The sequence below is a fragment of the Phlebotomus papatasi genome, chromosome 3 (assembly GCF_024763615.1).
Source record: "Phlebotomus papatasi isolate M1 chromosome 3, Ppap_2.1, whole genome shotgun sequence".
NCBI classification, from domain to species: Eukaryota; Metazoa; Arthropoda; class Insecta; order Diptera; family Psychodidae; genus Phlebotomus; species Phlebotomus papatasi.
The window spans coordinates 45,360,417-45,376,848 of NC_077224.1; the positions used below are offsets into that span (position 1 = coordinate 45,360,417).

General features: G+C 33.6%; 2 protein-coding genes across 2 annotated transcripts in view; one reads left to right on the plus strand and one right to left on the minus strand.

Annotated features, from left to right (window-relative positions):
• Positions 1-3,929: 3,929 nt before the first annotated feature.
• On the minus strand, positions 3,930-10,067 carry LOC129807957 (uncharacterized). Its single transcript, XM_055857577.1, has 2 exons — positions 9,175-10,067; positions 3,930-4,085 (listed from the first exon to the last, which is right to left on the minus strand). Exons 1-2 carry the CDS (start codon positions 9,895-9,897, stop codon positions 4,011-4,013), a joined length of 798 nt encoding a protein of 265 aa, XP_055713552.1. The 5' UTR covers positions 9,898-10,067; the 3' UTR covers positions 3,930-4,010.
• A 78-nt stretch (positions 10,068-10,145) lies between these two features.
• LOC129807953 (protein nessun dorma) overlaps positions 10,146-16,432 on the plus strand; it is an 11,209-nt gene continuing 4,922 nt past the window's right edge. The window contains exons 1-2 of the mRNA XM_055857573.1: positions 10,146-10,295; positions 10,355-11,425. Coding sequence (XP_055713548.1) covers positions 10,151-10,295; positions 10,355-11,425 — 1,216 coding nt within the window. The 5' untranslated portion in view covers positions 10,146-10,150. The remainder of the gene's footprint in view (positions 10,296-10,354; positions 11,426-16,432) is intronic.

The following is a 16,432-nucleotide window of genomic DNA, read 5'->3' on the forward strand; positions in this document are numbered from 1 at the left end:
GGCGGATAACTAAGGAATTCGTACAGTAGAGTCTCTCACTTTCGAACGACGCGACGTTTGGGTTCAAAATGTCAATTGTGAGGTTATGTTAAAAAATTCGTATTTTGGATAAATAAATCATATTTATGTGCTTCTTCCTGATTGATTACATACATTATGATCGTATAAAATGAAAAGGGAGTATGTTTACGACCAAGACTTGTCAGAAAGCACGGGAATTTGATTTAAAGTACAATTTAATCTCGTATAAATTTCGTTAGTTTTGAAAAAATCGGTCGAATTTGTGAGGTGAGAAATGTCAAAAATACCCCCCAAGCGTTCGAGTTTAGAAGACTCTACTGTAATTCGAATTCTTGAATTTCGGCATTTTTGAAACACCCTTTTGAGTAGGTGGGTTATTTCTTGAATAACCTTAATCAAAATTATCACTATTTTTGTGGGAAAGCCTTAAACCTTACTACCACAATCTTTATAATGCTGTTAATTTTGTTTCACTTACCTGTCAGTCAGGACTGTGAGGGTCGCATATAACCTTCAAAAAACTATTCAACTTTTGAGTCGAATAAACTTCAAAATTCTCCAAACTTTAGCATTTTGAGGTTATATTACGTTTAATGGTCTCTTTTTCTATTTAACCCATTCGTACCCATCGAATAATATATTAAACAAAAAATAGACGATTTTTGATCATTTATTTCTGCGCAATTGGTGTCCGAATTTCTGTCAGGCTCGGGAATGGATTTTGCGTTACTTTGGTCTTTCAATTACTTCGAAAAAATAGTCCGACAGCGATGGAAATACATTTTGTTGTTCTTTTCTCGCTTCGCGGAAAGTCATGCAAAATTTTTGCTCAAAATGGCGAAAGGAAAATACGACATACCGTCGAATTTCTTAAAATTGACCTCCATCCTCTTTCCTGATTTGAATTCTGATTGCTAATTCGTGTTCTTAGATAGTTACCCTATCTAAATCAAAAGAGATTGAAATTATTTAATATTACAGAATTTAATTTCAGTGACCGTTAAGACGCGTGTTTGACAAAGGTTCCCCGCGCCCCCATGATATTTTTTTTTCTTTAAAAAAAAAACATTTATTAATCTGTATGAAACTAATTCCAAAATATGAACAATCTACAGTAGAGTCTCTCAAATCTGAATCTCTCAAATTCGAACGACGTTTGGATTCAAAATGTCAATTGTGAGGTTATGTTAAAAAGTACGTATTCCTGGATGAATGAAAATCATATTTATGTGCTTCTTCCTGAATGTTTACATACATTATGGTCGTGTAAAATGAAAAGGAAGTATGTTACCACTAAAATTGCGAGAAAGTACGGGAATTTGATTCAAAGTACAATTTAATCTCACGCAAATTTCGTTAATTTTGAAAAAATCGTTCGAATTTGGGAGGTGAGAAATGTCAAAAATACCCCCCGAGCGTTCGAATTTAAGAGACTCTACTGTATTTCAAGTATTTCTGGTACATTGACTGAATGGGTTAACGTGGCTCGCAAGCTTATATTTCTGAAATAAGTACTTTCCAAAGGCGTAAGTGAAACTACCTTACTTTCTCTTGCTCCTTCATTTTCAGATTTTTTTCAGAAAAACGTCAGAAACAATTCTCAAAAAATTATAAAAGCAATTTAAAGCTTGTCAAATGAAAATTGCAAATATTCTTTGCAGTTGTCAAATGCACGAACGGATTATTCCGTGACTTTTTGAAGGAAAAAATTGTTTCTGGAATAACATTTTTATGAGTTTCCTGTATTTTAAAGCATTATCTACAAATAGTTTGTCATTAATCTAGTCACACTTTCTGATTGACTAAATACTAAAGCCTTTGATACTTTTAAGTTTCAGTCAATCAGGGAACAATCAGAGAACTAAAATATTTGATGGAATTAAATATTTAATTAAATGTGGATAATGTTTAATCGAGATATTGAAAATTATTAAAATTGCAAATCTGCAATTTCTGTAAAATGTTCAATATTTAATAGGGCATTCAATTTTTAGGGCATTATCCACATGCAATTGAAATACTTAACCTATTAAAATATTTTATTCACATCGTGCTCTGTGATTGGCTAGAGCTTCATAGCTTTTAAAGCTTTAGCCAATGGGAGTACGCGATAATACCGGCTTCAGACTGGAGGTTTAACCCAGTTCACAAAGGCCTCAAAAATCCTAATAACAATTTTCTTGTTTTTTTTTTTCAAAAACTAATGGCTAATTTGCCCTTAATATTCAATTCAAAGCAGCAATTTCCTCAAAAATCTTGTCTAATAAGGAATTAGAGGATTTAAACCATATGGCTAAGCCTCAGGTCTGAAGCCCGTATAAGCTAAAATATTAAAACATGATTCCAAATAGCTAAATCTTTGTTAACAAAATATATTAATGGTAAACTAAATTTCATGGGAGATTCTTTTATAAATTTTCCTTGGTCTCAATAATAATAAGAGTTTAATAACCTCACTTTTTCACTACAACTATAAGCTTTGATAACAAACTTTATTGATTTTGTACCATATTGTAAAGTCTTCAAAATAAATTCATTAAAGTTTACTGACTATTTTTACAAAAGATCACTTATCCCCTTTCTAAAATCACGGAATATGTCTCATTTTCTTTTAAGACTTCAAATACTACGTTTAGATTTCATATACTTTTTCCTTGTCCTAAAATTCCATTTTTTTCCTCAGTTTTATAAATAATTTTACAAATTTTATGCATGTTTATTACAAAGTTTTACTTCATTTTTGGATTATTAATTTTTTATTTATCAAGTATTTTACAAATAAAAATAAATTACTAATAAAGCATGTTACAAAAAAAAACAGTATAAAGGACGTAGCCTTAAATGACTTCTGGGCGGAGCTTATTCAGTAGATTCTTTATTATACTTCCGAAAATGTGGGGATTTTAAAATGAAAGTTGCGATAAAGTACAGAAATCTCAAAAATGATAAGAGGTTGTAATAATTAAAATAAAACACCAAATAAAAAAAAAACACACATAAAATACAAAAAAAAATCACAAAAAAAAGACAGAAAACACATGAAAAAGTAGATAGAAATTCAATATTGAAGGAAAAAATATCAGTATTCTAATGTAATTAATTCAACAAAAATGTGTGAGAACAAATTTTTAAGAAAAAAATACAATTTATTTTTATTTTTTTGGAAGATCTAAATTTCTCCCACAAAAAGTAGATTTAGTTGTCAAAAGAAATAAAAAAAAAAAGAAATAAATCTAGATATTTCTTCAATTTTATCGATTTTAAGTGACATTCATTTCCTAAAATAAAGTGACTTGCATAAGATTAAAAAAGAAAAGAAATAAAGAAAACAAATTTCGTTGCCTAAATTCTTAAGTAATGTGCAATAAATTTGAAAAAGAGTCATATCAAATGAAATCCATACAGAAAAAAAAAGAAACTAACGACGAAATGGAAACTATGGATCAATTGAAGTCATATCTAACAGTTAAAAAGAAACCCAAAAAAAATGACTAAACGTGAAAATAAAATATCACTTTTAAAGTGTAAGAACAAATTAAGTGTTATATTTGCGAAAACCCACCCAAATATATTTCTTACTAACTAAACATGAAAAAATGCAGATTTTTCCAAATTATTTCTTCGCTTTTAAAGTCTTTAAAAAAAAACAAGTTTAATGTGAAAAAGTCTTCATTCGAAATTTTTCATCGTTATCTGAAAGCAAAACCAGCATTTCAATTTTAAAATAATGTCACCATAATTAGAATTAAAAAAAGGAAAACCATTTGACATCAAACTTCTTAAATGTGAAAACAGAACTTATTGTGTTTTAAAAATGTGAAAAAAACGTGAAAAAGAAACACTTCATACATTTTAGAGCAGATCAGAGAAAGAAAAATCAGAAAATTATAAATTTAAAAATAAAAGTATTGTAATTATAAAAATGTTTTTTTATTCATACTGATAGGTTATGATGCTTAACATTAAATCGAGGAAAAAAAATTACAAGTTCACATTGCCTTCTTCATCGCTTTGTTCTCCTTGGTGAAAACAGAGAGTTCATCTCGAAAATACTGCCGAAAAACCTTTGAGGAGTAAAAAAACCTAATTAAGAGTTATTCAGTCATAATAGTATTACAGTAGAGTCTTCTAAATTCGAACGCTCGGGGGGTATTTTTGACATTTCTCACCTCCCAAATTCGAACGATTTTTTCAAAACTAACGAAATTTGTGTGAGATTATATTGTACTTTGAATCAAATTCTCGTACTTTCTTGCAAGTTTTTATGCTAACATATTTCCTTTTCATTTTACACGACCATAATGTATGTAAACATTCAGGAAGAAGCACATAAATATGATTTTCATTCACCTAGAATACGGACCTTCTAACATAACCTCACAATTGACATTTTGAATCCAAACGGCGTTCGAATTTGAGAGATTCAGATTTGAGAGACTCTACTGTACTATAAAGAGAGGTTTTTATATTTCATAATGCAAAAAATTAATCTAGTAAAAATTAAAATTAAACGATTGACGCTACCCATCGCGTCGAAAGTTAATTCAAAATTGAGTCCTACCGATTATCTAAAAGTGCCCGGCTAAAAGGGAAGTGGTACTGAATGCGCTAACAGTTGGAGTTTGATTTTCCAGAAGTGTCTCGGCTAAAATCCGAACAAAATGTCATTGTTGTTCGAAAAATTCAAGCAAAGCTTCGAATTTTCATAAGTGCGCTACAGGCTTTAAAAATTCACAAAATACCAAAAATAAGAACAAGGAACATAATAAAATGAAAACAGACATATGTTGACCGTTTTAAAGCATTTCGAAATTCGAAAAGGAAATACTTTAGGCACCACGTAGAGGGTAAAGATGTTTTTTTTTGACTCTCGAAACGATTTTTGAATGTGTTTTCTCTTAGAGAAACACTGGCAGTGAGCGCCTGGAAGCCTATCGAACAAAATGTCTTCGATGTTCGAAAATTCAAACAGAGCACTAAATTCTGAGAGAAATCTTAAAACGCTTAAAACGATAATTCTTTAAAACGACCCCACCTCTTTAAAGACGAGAGGAAAAAAATTGGGATCAGAAAAAATCAAGCTGTTTAAATATCTTGATGATAACATTTCAGATATTTAGAGTTAGGTTATCCTCTAAATATTTAAAAAGCTTGATTTTTTTCTGATTTAATTTTTTTTCCTTTCGCCTTTAAACAGTTGGGGTCGTTTTAAAGAATTATCGCTCTAAGATTTCTTTCAGAATTGAGTGGTCTGTTTGAATTTTCGAACATCGAAAACATTTTGTGCGAAAGGCCTCCACAGGCGCTCACTACCAGAGTTTTCCCGAGAGAAAAGATATTCGAATTTAAATTTTGAAGTGTCAAATTTCACTAATTGGTTACGTGAGTCAAAAAGACTGAAAAACAGTATATTTTCTCTATTATTCAACACAATAAAAAAAATAATTAAAATCTCCAGCATATTAAACTTTCATCTGAAGTCAAAAAAAAAGAAAAATTTTCTGTTGGCAGACGGATTATTAAACTTAAACTCGAACGAAGGATTTTTTGTTGCCTTGATCACTACTTATTTTACAAGATGAGACGTTTTGTGAAATACCTCGAATATAGTATTTTTTCGTATAAAATTCTCCCAATACAAATTTTATTTTTTTTTCAAAAATTCTTCGTTTAAGTACGTGTTTAACTCACCTGATAACAGGAAACATTTTGGTTTTTGACTTCATACGAATTTAAAATGATTAATAACGCAAAGTAATTTTTTCTAAATAAGGTCTCCGAAAATTAGATCCAAACGACTGAATTTTTAAAATTTTTAAAATTTTAATTTTAGAAAGTAGGGCTTGCTTACGTATTTCGATAATTGGGAAACAAATTGAGAGATCTCTGTTTCGTTATTCGAATGTTTTTTTTTTTTTTGAATAAATTCAACGTCTCGAAAATAAATAAATCAAAATTTTTCTAAATTTTTACTGCTCGAACTCAAAGAGAGCAGTTGTATAATTGACTTTTTTTCCAAGTTTTCATAGCTCTGGACTGAAGGTTAAACGAAAAGACATCAACTTCCGGTCTTCGGTGATCCCCAATAAAAAAAAACAATATTTCCAGAAGCTTCTTTTTTACACTTCCCCCACACCAAATAAAACCATTTTTTTTGTTTTTCCTAAAATTGGCCCAAGCTTTTTCAATGATTTTCGAATACATTTTAGAGGTATAGTCCGGACGAAGATTGAAGCTCAAAGGTCAATCACTTTTTAGGGCTCATTTTTTAACTGATTTGGTTAATTTTGTTTTTTTTTTTGTTTTTGGAAAGTTCTAGACTTTTTTTAACAAGTCAATCTCTTATCAATTCTTTCTAATTGGCCAAATAATCGTAATTGATTTATTTTTCTCGATTATCCCTTTTTATTTGCGTGTAAGTGTGTTACTTCTTAGCGAATTTTCTAATTCAAAATTGTTTTTCGATTTGCGAATGAATTTAATCGTTAATAAGGTAAAGTACCCTATGTCGACCACTTAAGGATTGATTTTGTGAAAAACTCATGAAAAAACAGTTATAATTTGTATTTTTTGATAAGGTTTTTACCTAAAACTATAGAATAGATCGTTATCCATCCAATTGTGAACTTCATTTGGCCGAAATATAAATTGAAATTAGAAAAAAAAAAAACATAAAATGTTTTAAAAATGCGAAGTGTTCCTTTACTCGACCACCCATTTTTCCTTAAAATTAAATAAACTACAAAGCTTTAAAGTAATTAATTGAACTTAGGCTTTTTGTATACTTCACGGACAACATTTAAAATTAAGAATTTATTAAAATAAAATAGGAAAACACCCTTTTAGGAATGGCTGCAAAATAGAACAATATTTCAGTGAAAAAAACTTCACTTAGGGGAAAGTGCCCATGCTTGATACCATTGGAAGCTTCGTAATGACTATTTTTTCTATGTTTTACAATATATATGTGACTCATCGCAACCATATTTTAAAAACTATGGGAAAGTGGCCAGATTTTAAAATATATTGCGGAGTCACGTTTTTTGAGAAACATGGGAAAAATTTAGTCATTACGAAGCTTCCAATGGTATCAAGCATGGGCACTTTCCCCTACTATGATTCGTCGACCGGTCGAATTGTGGAACATCATATATTAAATACACCTTCAATTTTAAGACTCAAAATTAATATTTAACTTAATCATAGAACTAAAATTGATGCACAGTAACATATATAAAGTCCGTGTCTCGCGATTAGACTAAAAATTTAAATTTTCTAGTAATCTTTAAGGGTAATAATTGAAATAATTCCTTAAGAAAGAAGTTAAGGATATCAAGAAGGTCAAGAAGCATGCCATAATTTACTGGAAAATTGCGAATTTTTATTTAAGAAATTACTTTCACGCTTCGCATTTTTATTATTCTTTCAGTCTTTAATGGTCATTTTTTTTTACAAATTTCCAACGGATTCGTATTATTTATGAGATAATTTTACTCAATGATGTTAAACCATTCGCTAAATATTATTGCATAAATAATTCCACCGGTCGACTTAAGGAACCCAGGGTGGTCGAGTCGAGAGGCGGTCGACTCGAGGATACTTTACCTTAAACCGGTGTAGGGATAAGCGCACTACCGTCGGACGATTTAAGCTTCGAACAATTCATTTTACTGCTCGAACTTCAAGTAGAGAGCAGTACATAATCCCTCTAATCCACCGCCCCTCAAAATTTCCACCTTCCAAGCCCCGGAAACCACTTTTGTCAACAAATCTTCACGTTTCAGACGATTTCTGACTGAGAAATGTCGGCACGCTGTTTGTCCGTCTGTCCGTCTGTCGCCAGCTCTAGAGGCCAAACGGTAAAAGATAGCAACTTGGGACTTTCAGGGGACCCCCCCCATAAGTCGACCCAAGGATCGTTAACATGCCCCTCATTTCCCCCACCCCTCCCTTTCCTCTCCAAAACCATGTTTTTGGATTATTCTAAAACGTGTCGTCCGAGTTTTTTCATTTTTGGATATGATTTAGAGATTACCCAGCCGGACATTTGACCATGTGCGAAAATACCGTTGAATCATTTCTAATAACTATTTTTCAAGGTCAAATGTTAAAAAGACACTAGAGGGCGCATTTATCAAGCGAATGGGATTGTGTTTGGGCTCTTTGTATAAAGGTCTTGGAATTTCCTATAAAACTGAACTGGTTCCAATCGGTTATGAACCGATTATGATTATGCGAAGTTAAGTTGCAGATGAGCTTTTGAAGCTTGATTTGACGTTTTGGAATTAAATAAAAAATGCATAGGGGAGGGTGGTCTGTAGGGAAATTCTGTAATTTTCGTGGCATTGTCACGCGCGAGTTCGAAACACAACAATGGCAATCGAGCTTTTTTTTTGTCATATCATATGAGTTCTAAAATGTAATTCATTGAATTTTTAATAAAATCTACACGAAAATTACAGAATTCCCCTTCTGGTCAGCCTTCGAATGTCGTCAGTCTTTGAATATTATTTTTTTTCTTTTTCCTAAAGCCAAAAAAAAACAGTTCTAATAATTTTTTCAATATAATGCTAATCTATTTTGTTTTATTGAAAAAAAAACAATTTTTAGAAAAAAAATTAAAAATTGCAATATTAAAAATCTGACGACGTTCAAACGCTAACCACTTCCCCCATCATTTTTACCGGGCTGATTCAAAGGCTTAATTCTAATGAGGAGGTAATGTAATGCCCTAGAGACACTTACGACATAAGCCGAGAGACTACTTAGTGGAAAATGATGGAAATGTATTTTAACCATTATTTCTAATGTTATTACACTAAGCCGTCTCTCGGCTAATCCTCAGGTCTGTCAAGGCCCTAAGTCACAAGTTTTAAATTAAGACATTATATAAAATTATTAAGGACTATTTAAGTGCTTATTAAGTACTTATTAAAGTGTCAGTCGGGAAGCCTAAAAGTTTCCCTTAGATCAGAAAAACTTTGATTAAACTGTGGGCCTAGGCTTTTGCCCTTGATAAAGCCCTTGGTCTGTCTAGCGCATTTCTTTATTTAAAAATTAAGAGAATTTTCGGAAGAGGTAGAAAAAATTAAAAAGAAATTGGGATTCAAACGAAATAATTAAATTTAAATTTAAAGAATCCTTATGTCTTACCTTGAGACAAGCCAAACGCCTCATCATGTGCTCGTTGGGATTTGTAATCTTGTTGAATGCATTCATGGTCAATCTGTACTTGGAGTGATGGGGAATCGTGGGATTCTTGTAAGAGACAATCTTCTCGAATTTCACTACAGTATCCATCGGCTTCAGTACACTCTTTCTTCTGCTGGTACTTTTAGGGTACGATGTCTCGACTTTCCGGTTCGAAAAATCAATGTAATCATCGAGTTTTGGGTTTGCAAATTCCTCATCCTCAAATTGATTTACTATTTCCCCGGGATACATGGTTTTGCGCCTTCTCGTGATTTTGGCAGGACGGGGTTCCGGAGAAGTGCACCGGGATATTGCTATACTCTTTCTGCGTTCCTTGAGCTTCCTCTTGTGTTCTGCTGCATTTGACACCCAATCCCCATCATCTTGCGCTAGTTCTCTAACGTGGACACTTTTGCGTCTGGTGCGCAGCTTCACCGCCTCGGTGATGCTACTGGCATAGTTGCCATCCTCATTAAAACTACTTATTGTCTTTCTACGCGTTCGGATCTTTGCTGACTTCGGAATGGACTCAGTTAACTCTTCAAGCTGCTTTAAATCTGGACTATCCGGTAGAATATGTTCCTCTGATTGGCAATCATTTGATTCCTGCTCCTGCTCGTCATCTTCCGGAAGGTCAATTACCAAATTAAAATCTGAATCATTTTCTTTACTTGATTGTGCCATTTCAAAATCTTTGGACTACTATTTTGTTAAACTTTTTTTTTAAAGAAATTTGCAAAATGAGAAAAATCACCGTGGCTAATCCTTAGCTAGAGAGCCGGGCCATCAAAACAAAAAACATAACCTCACAATTTGCTGGATAAAACTACGGCGAATCTGGCGAAACCAAAATCCGAGCAAATCTCGACCGTTTCCGTGTTTACAGACGCCAAAATATTTCTGATTCTGTCCAGGAAATTAGTGCGTGATAGTCAGAATGGAAGTTTATGAGTTCAGCAAAACCTACGAAGAAAGATACCATGAAATCCAGAGGGTTTTTCATGGAGCTGGCAAGCCTCTTCCCACATCGCGCGTTCGTGTTGAGTGGCTAATTTTCCTGGAGAAATTCTTTGATGTAGCCGGTAAGATTTGGCAAATTTCCCGTTCATCTTCATCGTGTCTCACAGTCCTTTATTTCCAGAATGGCAAGGCCTGTGGAAAATCCCACGATATCGCTGCGAAAGACTAAATATAAACTATCCTTTCCATCTTCCGGGAACTGTGACTTCTGTGGACTTTACCACGGGGATTGCAGAATTCGTCACAAATGACGATGATTTTGAGGATAGTGAGATGTTTCAGAAGCAGTACAAAGTACCCATTGAGCAGCTTTGGGTGGGAGTTGAGCAGAAAGATCAGCAATTCAAGGCTGATGAAGCTGCTGAAGCTGCTGATGCATTTCGCTACTTCCTCACGTACATTTGGCTTCCATGGGACATCGAAGAGGACGATGGTCAGGATTATTTCAGCAAGTACGTCCTCATGCGCCTCCAAATGCTGTGTGACATGAAAACTGGCAAGATTCGACGTTCAACGGCTGCCCATATCAGAGAACTTCTCGTTGAGACGCATCGTTTGAGTGAAATCCGAGAGATTGTCCAGGAAGAGGAGCCCAGCGAAGAAATTCCCAATAAGCTCGATGTTCTAGTGAAAATAAATGCCCAGATAAATCTCTTGCGGAGCAAACTTGCAATGCTTCAGGATGGGAACCTGAGGGAAATCTATGAAGATTCTCATCTGGAAATTCTCGAGAACTACAAGAGCGTCATTGTCACAGAATCCAACAATAAACTGTCAGAGATTCTCAAACTCGTAAGCAACATCGATTCCACGAGATTCTGCTTCAGTCTCCAAAAAGCTCTGATGACTTCCAACGCCAGTGACAAAATTCACATCGGTTCCGGGAAGCATGTCATCAGTTTCCGGGAATACTTCAACAGCCAAGGTTCCATCTGTGGAGTGAAGAGGCTGGAGAATGTCCCACGAATGACACTCAGCGACTGCAAAAATACTCTGGTTCCAGTGATTTGCTCAGAGCTCCAGGATCACTTCCTGATCATCTGCAATGGTGAATTCACCTTTGAGAACATCGTCTTTGACTGCACAAATGTCAAGTACGGATTTGTGTGTCAGGATCAGGCTAAACTGACGCTGAAGAATTGCGTGATCCGAGGAAGTACAAAGCTCAGTGAGTGCGGAATCGATCTCAAGGGTAAGTCAATTGCAATTTAATTTTTTTTGCAGGAAAACGGGGTGGCAAAGCGTCTTAGGCTTTGCAAAGTGCTCGAATTCGTGACTTATGTGCTACCTCAAAAATACTTTCGTTTCGTATCATTCACTGTTTGCCGGTTCTCAACCGATTCATAAATCACTCAAATGCTCAAATCAAAAGATCCCCTAAAATAGTTTTGAGTAGGGTAAAGTTAATACAATGTTGGACAATTCGCCGGTACAAGTTGGACAGGGCCGGATTTTTTCTGGATAAATACAGTACTAAATTTTTTTTAAGCACAAGGAACCAAATAATACAAATAAAAATGAAGTACTAAATTTATCAAGAAAAAAGCCCTGTCCAAATTGTACCATTGTCCAACTTGTACTACTTTACCCTAATGGAACGAATTTTCGGACAGAAATTACTTATCGGTATATAACCGATTGGAATCGGTTCAGACTTGCAAGGAATTCCTAGACCTTTCTAACGAGCCCAAACATTATACAATGCGGATGAGAAATACGCTCTTTAGAGCCTTGTTAATCTTCGACCCTGAAAAACCATTATTAGGAATGATTCATCGGTATTTTTGGAAAACAAAATCACACGAAGTGTTTTGAGCAATCCTAAAAAACATGGTTTTAGAGGGGTAAGGGGAAAATGTGGTTCATGTTAACAGTCCCAGGGTTGACTTATGGGGGGTCACTCGAAGGTCTCAATTCTCTATCTTCAACCGTTTGGCCTCTAGAGCTGACGAAAGCCGGACAGACAAATAGCGTAACGACATAGAAATCGTCTGAAATGTGAAGATTTGTTGAGAAAAATGGAAGTTTTGAGAGTGAAAAAAATCGCGGGAGTAGGGTAAATGTCCTAATCCAAAACCATTTCCAGACTCTTTAATTTTGACAGAAGATTCAACATATGTTCATATTTTTTCTAAAGAGAATTACATAAATTTGCTCCTTGACTCTTCTAGAATGTTACTGTTTAGTGAAAATTCTTTAGATATAATTTGAAAACTTCTTAAACACAAGAAAAATACGCGAGTGTAAAATGCTTCTATTGGAAACAAATTAATCCAAATGGAGACAAGGGAAATTTTCTAATTGGAAACAGACAGTGTAAGTGAAACCGCAACGAAAGGCTTCCAAAACCTTGTTGAGTTGCGCTTGAATGTAAGATTTGTTCTTATTCTTAGTGTTTTCTCCTTTCCCATCTGAGACAATAAGACAATCTCTCCAAAAAATCATATTTCTGGTGTTTCCTATTGAAGCATTAGCAGACACTTCAGAAAACCCTTTTTCTTCACGAAATAGGTAATTATTTCATTTGAAAACTTCATGTACCGTTAACAATAAAGATTAGCACTTAATTTCACATAATACTTACTGGCAAAAATATTACACAAATGTAGGAAAAAACGAATAAAGAACAATCAGCCTAATTGTGTTTTTCATTAGAAAACATGGTTGATAGATGAAAAATTCGATGGTGTAAAGGTACACTTTTAATTTTTCTGAGAAATTTATGAATTAAAATTTATGAATATGAATTGATTTTCGCTTTATTTGGAGCAAAATTAACTAGGAATAATGAAACTGAAGTATAGAAAATAATAAATAAAAATTTATTACTGCATTTATCATGAGAAATAATGATGTTTCCATTTGGAGTATCGAAAACTTTCCATTTGGAACAGGTTTTGAATTAGCTTAATTTACCTTATGTACTGCACTTTCCGTGGAGTTTGAGCAGTAAAAATTTGAAGAAAAAATTCACGGATTGGTCAGTCTTATCATCTATACAAAAAAACCAAAAATTCAATAAAAGTACCCTAAGTAACCATTCTTTTGACATTGTACGACGGATCCTCAAGTCCGATATCGATTCCCTGCTGCGACAAACCTTGAAATTGACTGTAAAAAACCTAAAAGGCTTTTTCATCAATTAGTGCACAAAAGGGGTGGCAAAGCGTCCAGGTTTTGCCAGCTGCTCTAACTCCCGAGAAGGAGCTCTGCCTTATATTCCTTCTCGCAAATTTCTCTAGTGCACATAAATTATTGTCGAATTAAATTTGTCTATAAATTACCACAAAACAAACTTGAAATTGGAAATTGTTAAAGAAGAGGGTTTCAAAAAATCATTAACCTTTGAATTAATTAATTGACCAAATCGGGTGAAAATTAGGTTTCCTGAACTTGAATAATTCAAGATGGCGAATTTTCTGGTGATAGGTGTCTAAGGACGAAATGTTCAGCTGGATTACCTCCAAAACATTTCCAAAAAATGAACGAAATCGTCAAGGCCAATTTTTTGCAAAGTTAGAAAAACCTCATTTTTGACATATTTTTGAGGGATGGGGAAGGCATGAAAGGGGAGGGGGAAACATTAAGGGTTTTAGGTTTGAGGTAATGTCATTTGAAAAGGGGTCATCGAAGACCGGAAGTTGATATCTCTTACCGTTTGAATTTTATATAGGTCAAAAGACTGAAAAAGTGCGAAAAACAGTATTTTTAAAATAAGGCTATTACCGTTACTTTCCCGATCCATCACCGATTGTGACCGATGCAGTCGGGTTCAGAAATAAAAGATCTTTCAAAAAAGTTCAAATTTATCCAAATCTGTTAAAAATTAGGCCCTCCATGGTGGTTAACCTTTGACCTTCAATAATTTAAGATGGCGATTTTTCCGGTTATAGGTGTCTAATGCTGTCTACACATTAGAGGCAATTTTCGTAAAAACAAATGCCTTTTTTTTTTAAAAAAAATTCTGACGTTTCTGCCTACAAGGATAGGGGAAATTTTCTTTAAAAAGGCTTTTTTTAAAGAAATTTTTACTAGTCTGTAGAGGTCATAAAGTACGAAATGTTCAACATTTCCAAAAATGAACGAAATCACCAGTCATGTTTTTGGAGGGTTGGAAGGGGTGGGGAGTGATTCAGATAAATTGGTTCGCTAGAACGTGTTAACGTGTGGGGGGTCACCGAAGACCGTAAGTTGATATCTCTTATCGTTTGGAAGCCAGAATGGTGAGAAGTTGAAAAAAGTGGATTGTGAAAACTGCTCTCTCGTGGAGTTGGAGCAGTTAAAAGTGATCAAATTTCCTAAAATAAAAAAAAGTCAAAATCTAATCTCGAAAACAGTAAATTTCTAGTCATTTAAAATAAGCCGTTACATTCGCAAGAAAGATTGCAGATTTATTTATTCACGAAGAACGAAGAGAATGACCTCTTAATACCCAATAAAAGAATCTAGTTAATTTATTTTATTTTTTAACTCAGTTCTTTTTTTTTTATTGAAATATTTAAAACAATCTTTGCTTGAATGAAATAAGTTCTATTATTTTCCTGTTTTACAAATTTTTGGAGAAATTTGTAAAGAACGGGATTTCTTACATTAGGAACAAATTGTATTTTATTTTATTTTGATGAAGACTAAAAAATTGTTTTTAATTTTTTTTTCTATTTTTATTTATTTATTTATTTTGTAAAAGTAAATTAAATGGACCTAATGGTGCTATTAAAATGAAAAATGATAACATTATTTTTAGCACTTTACTGTTCTCAAGCCCTTCTGTCTGTATTATCGAGTTTTCTTTGTGTTGGTCCCTTGTCTCGACTGTCCCAGTCCTCGATATGTTCTAAAACTATCAAAAAATTGAAACAGGAATTACGACTATGTAGAACCATTTGAGAACAGTAAAGTACTAAGAAATGTTCAGGAGAAAGATTTCTCATTTTCAATTTTCATTGGAGTAGCACCTTTACTCATTTCAAATTTTTAGGCGCTGTTGTGCAGAATTTTTATTTACAAGCGATTTTACACTGTTCTCAAATGCATCTGCATTATCGACTTTTCTTTGTATTCATTTCTGTCTCTAGTGTATGATGGTTTTAGAACACGTCGATAATAAAAAAAACAGACGAGACAGGGACCAACGCAAAGAAAAGTTGATAATGCAGATACACTAGAGAACAGTAGAGTACTAAAAAAATTTAAGAGAAGGATTTCCCTTTTCCATTTTTCATTGAAATAGCACCATTACCCATTTATTGAAATAATTAAGCCTTTCAATTTTGGAAAAGAAAATAAATAAATCGGTTGTAAATAAAAATTCCACGCAACATCGAATGAAAATTTGACTGAAATTAGTTATGATGCTATTCAAATAAACAGAATGTAGGGAACCGACGTTGATATTAACTTAATGAAAAAATCCGGTGATCGTCGCATGGGAGGAGGTTCAGCCCAGAGTAAAAATTTCTTTTCTTCCCAGAGCTTTCGATGCTTTACGCACCTTCTTCAGTGGTCCAAAATGTTAGACTTTTTCTGGGACTTTGTCTCGATTGGGGACAAGGATGATGTCTTTCCTGGGTACATAGATAACTGAGTTTACACACTTTTAGACAACTTTACAGCAATTAAACAAAAAACTTTCAACAATTTCTACAATAAATTATTACTTTAGCTAAAACACTTTTCTTTCTTTTTTTCCAATAAAAATTGAAAAAGGGAAATCTTTCTCCTGAACATTTTTTAGCACTTTACTGTTCTCAAATGGTTCTACATAATCGACCTTGCTTTGTATTGATTCCTGTCTCAACTTTTTGGTGGTTTTAGAACACAGCGAGGACTGGGGAAAACAGTCGGGATAGGGACCAACGTAAAGGACACTCGATAATACAGGACTTGAGAACAGTGAAGTTCTGTAAAAAAGCATGAGAAGGGGAAATTTTCTCCTGATAATTTTTTTAGCACATGACTGGTCTCAAGTGGTTATGTATTATCGACTTTTCTTTGTGTTCGTTCTCTTGACAGGTTCTAAAAGTCAAGACAAAAACCAACACAAAGAAAAATCGATAATGCAGAATTTTACTTTAGTATTAAAATCATAAAACTTTGCAAAGATGAATGTTATTAAAGAGAGGCATTTAATGCATCTTTTTGGTGTTCTTGGTCTCTTTTCTTGCAGGAAGTGGATCTGTAACTCTAAACAATTGCCTCA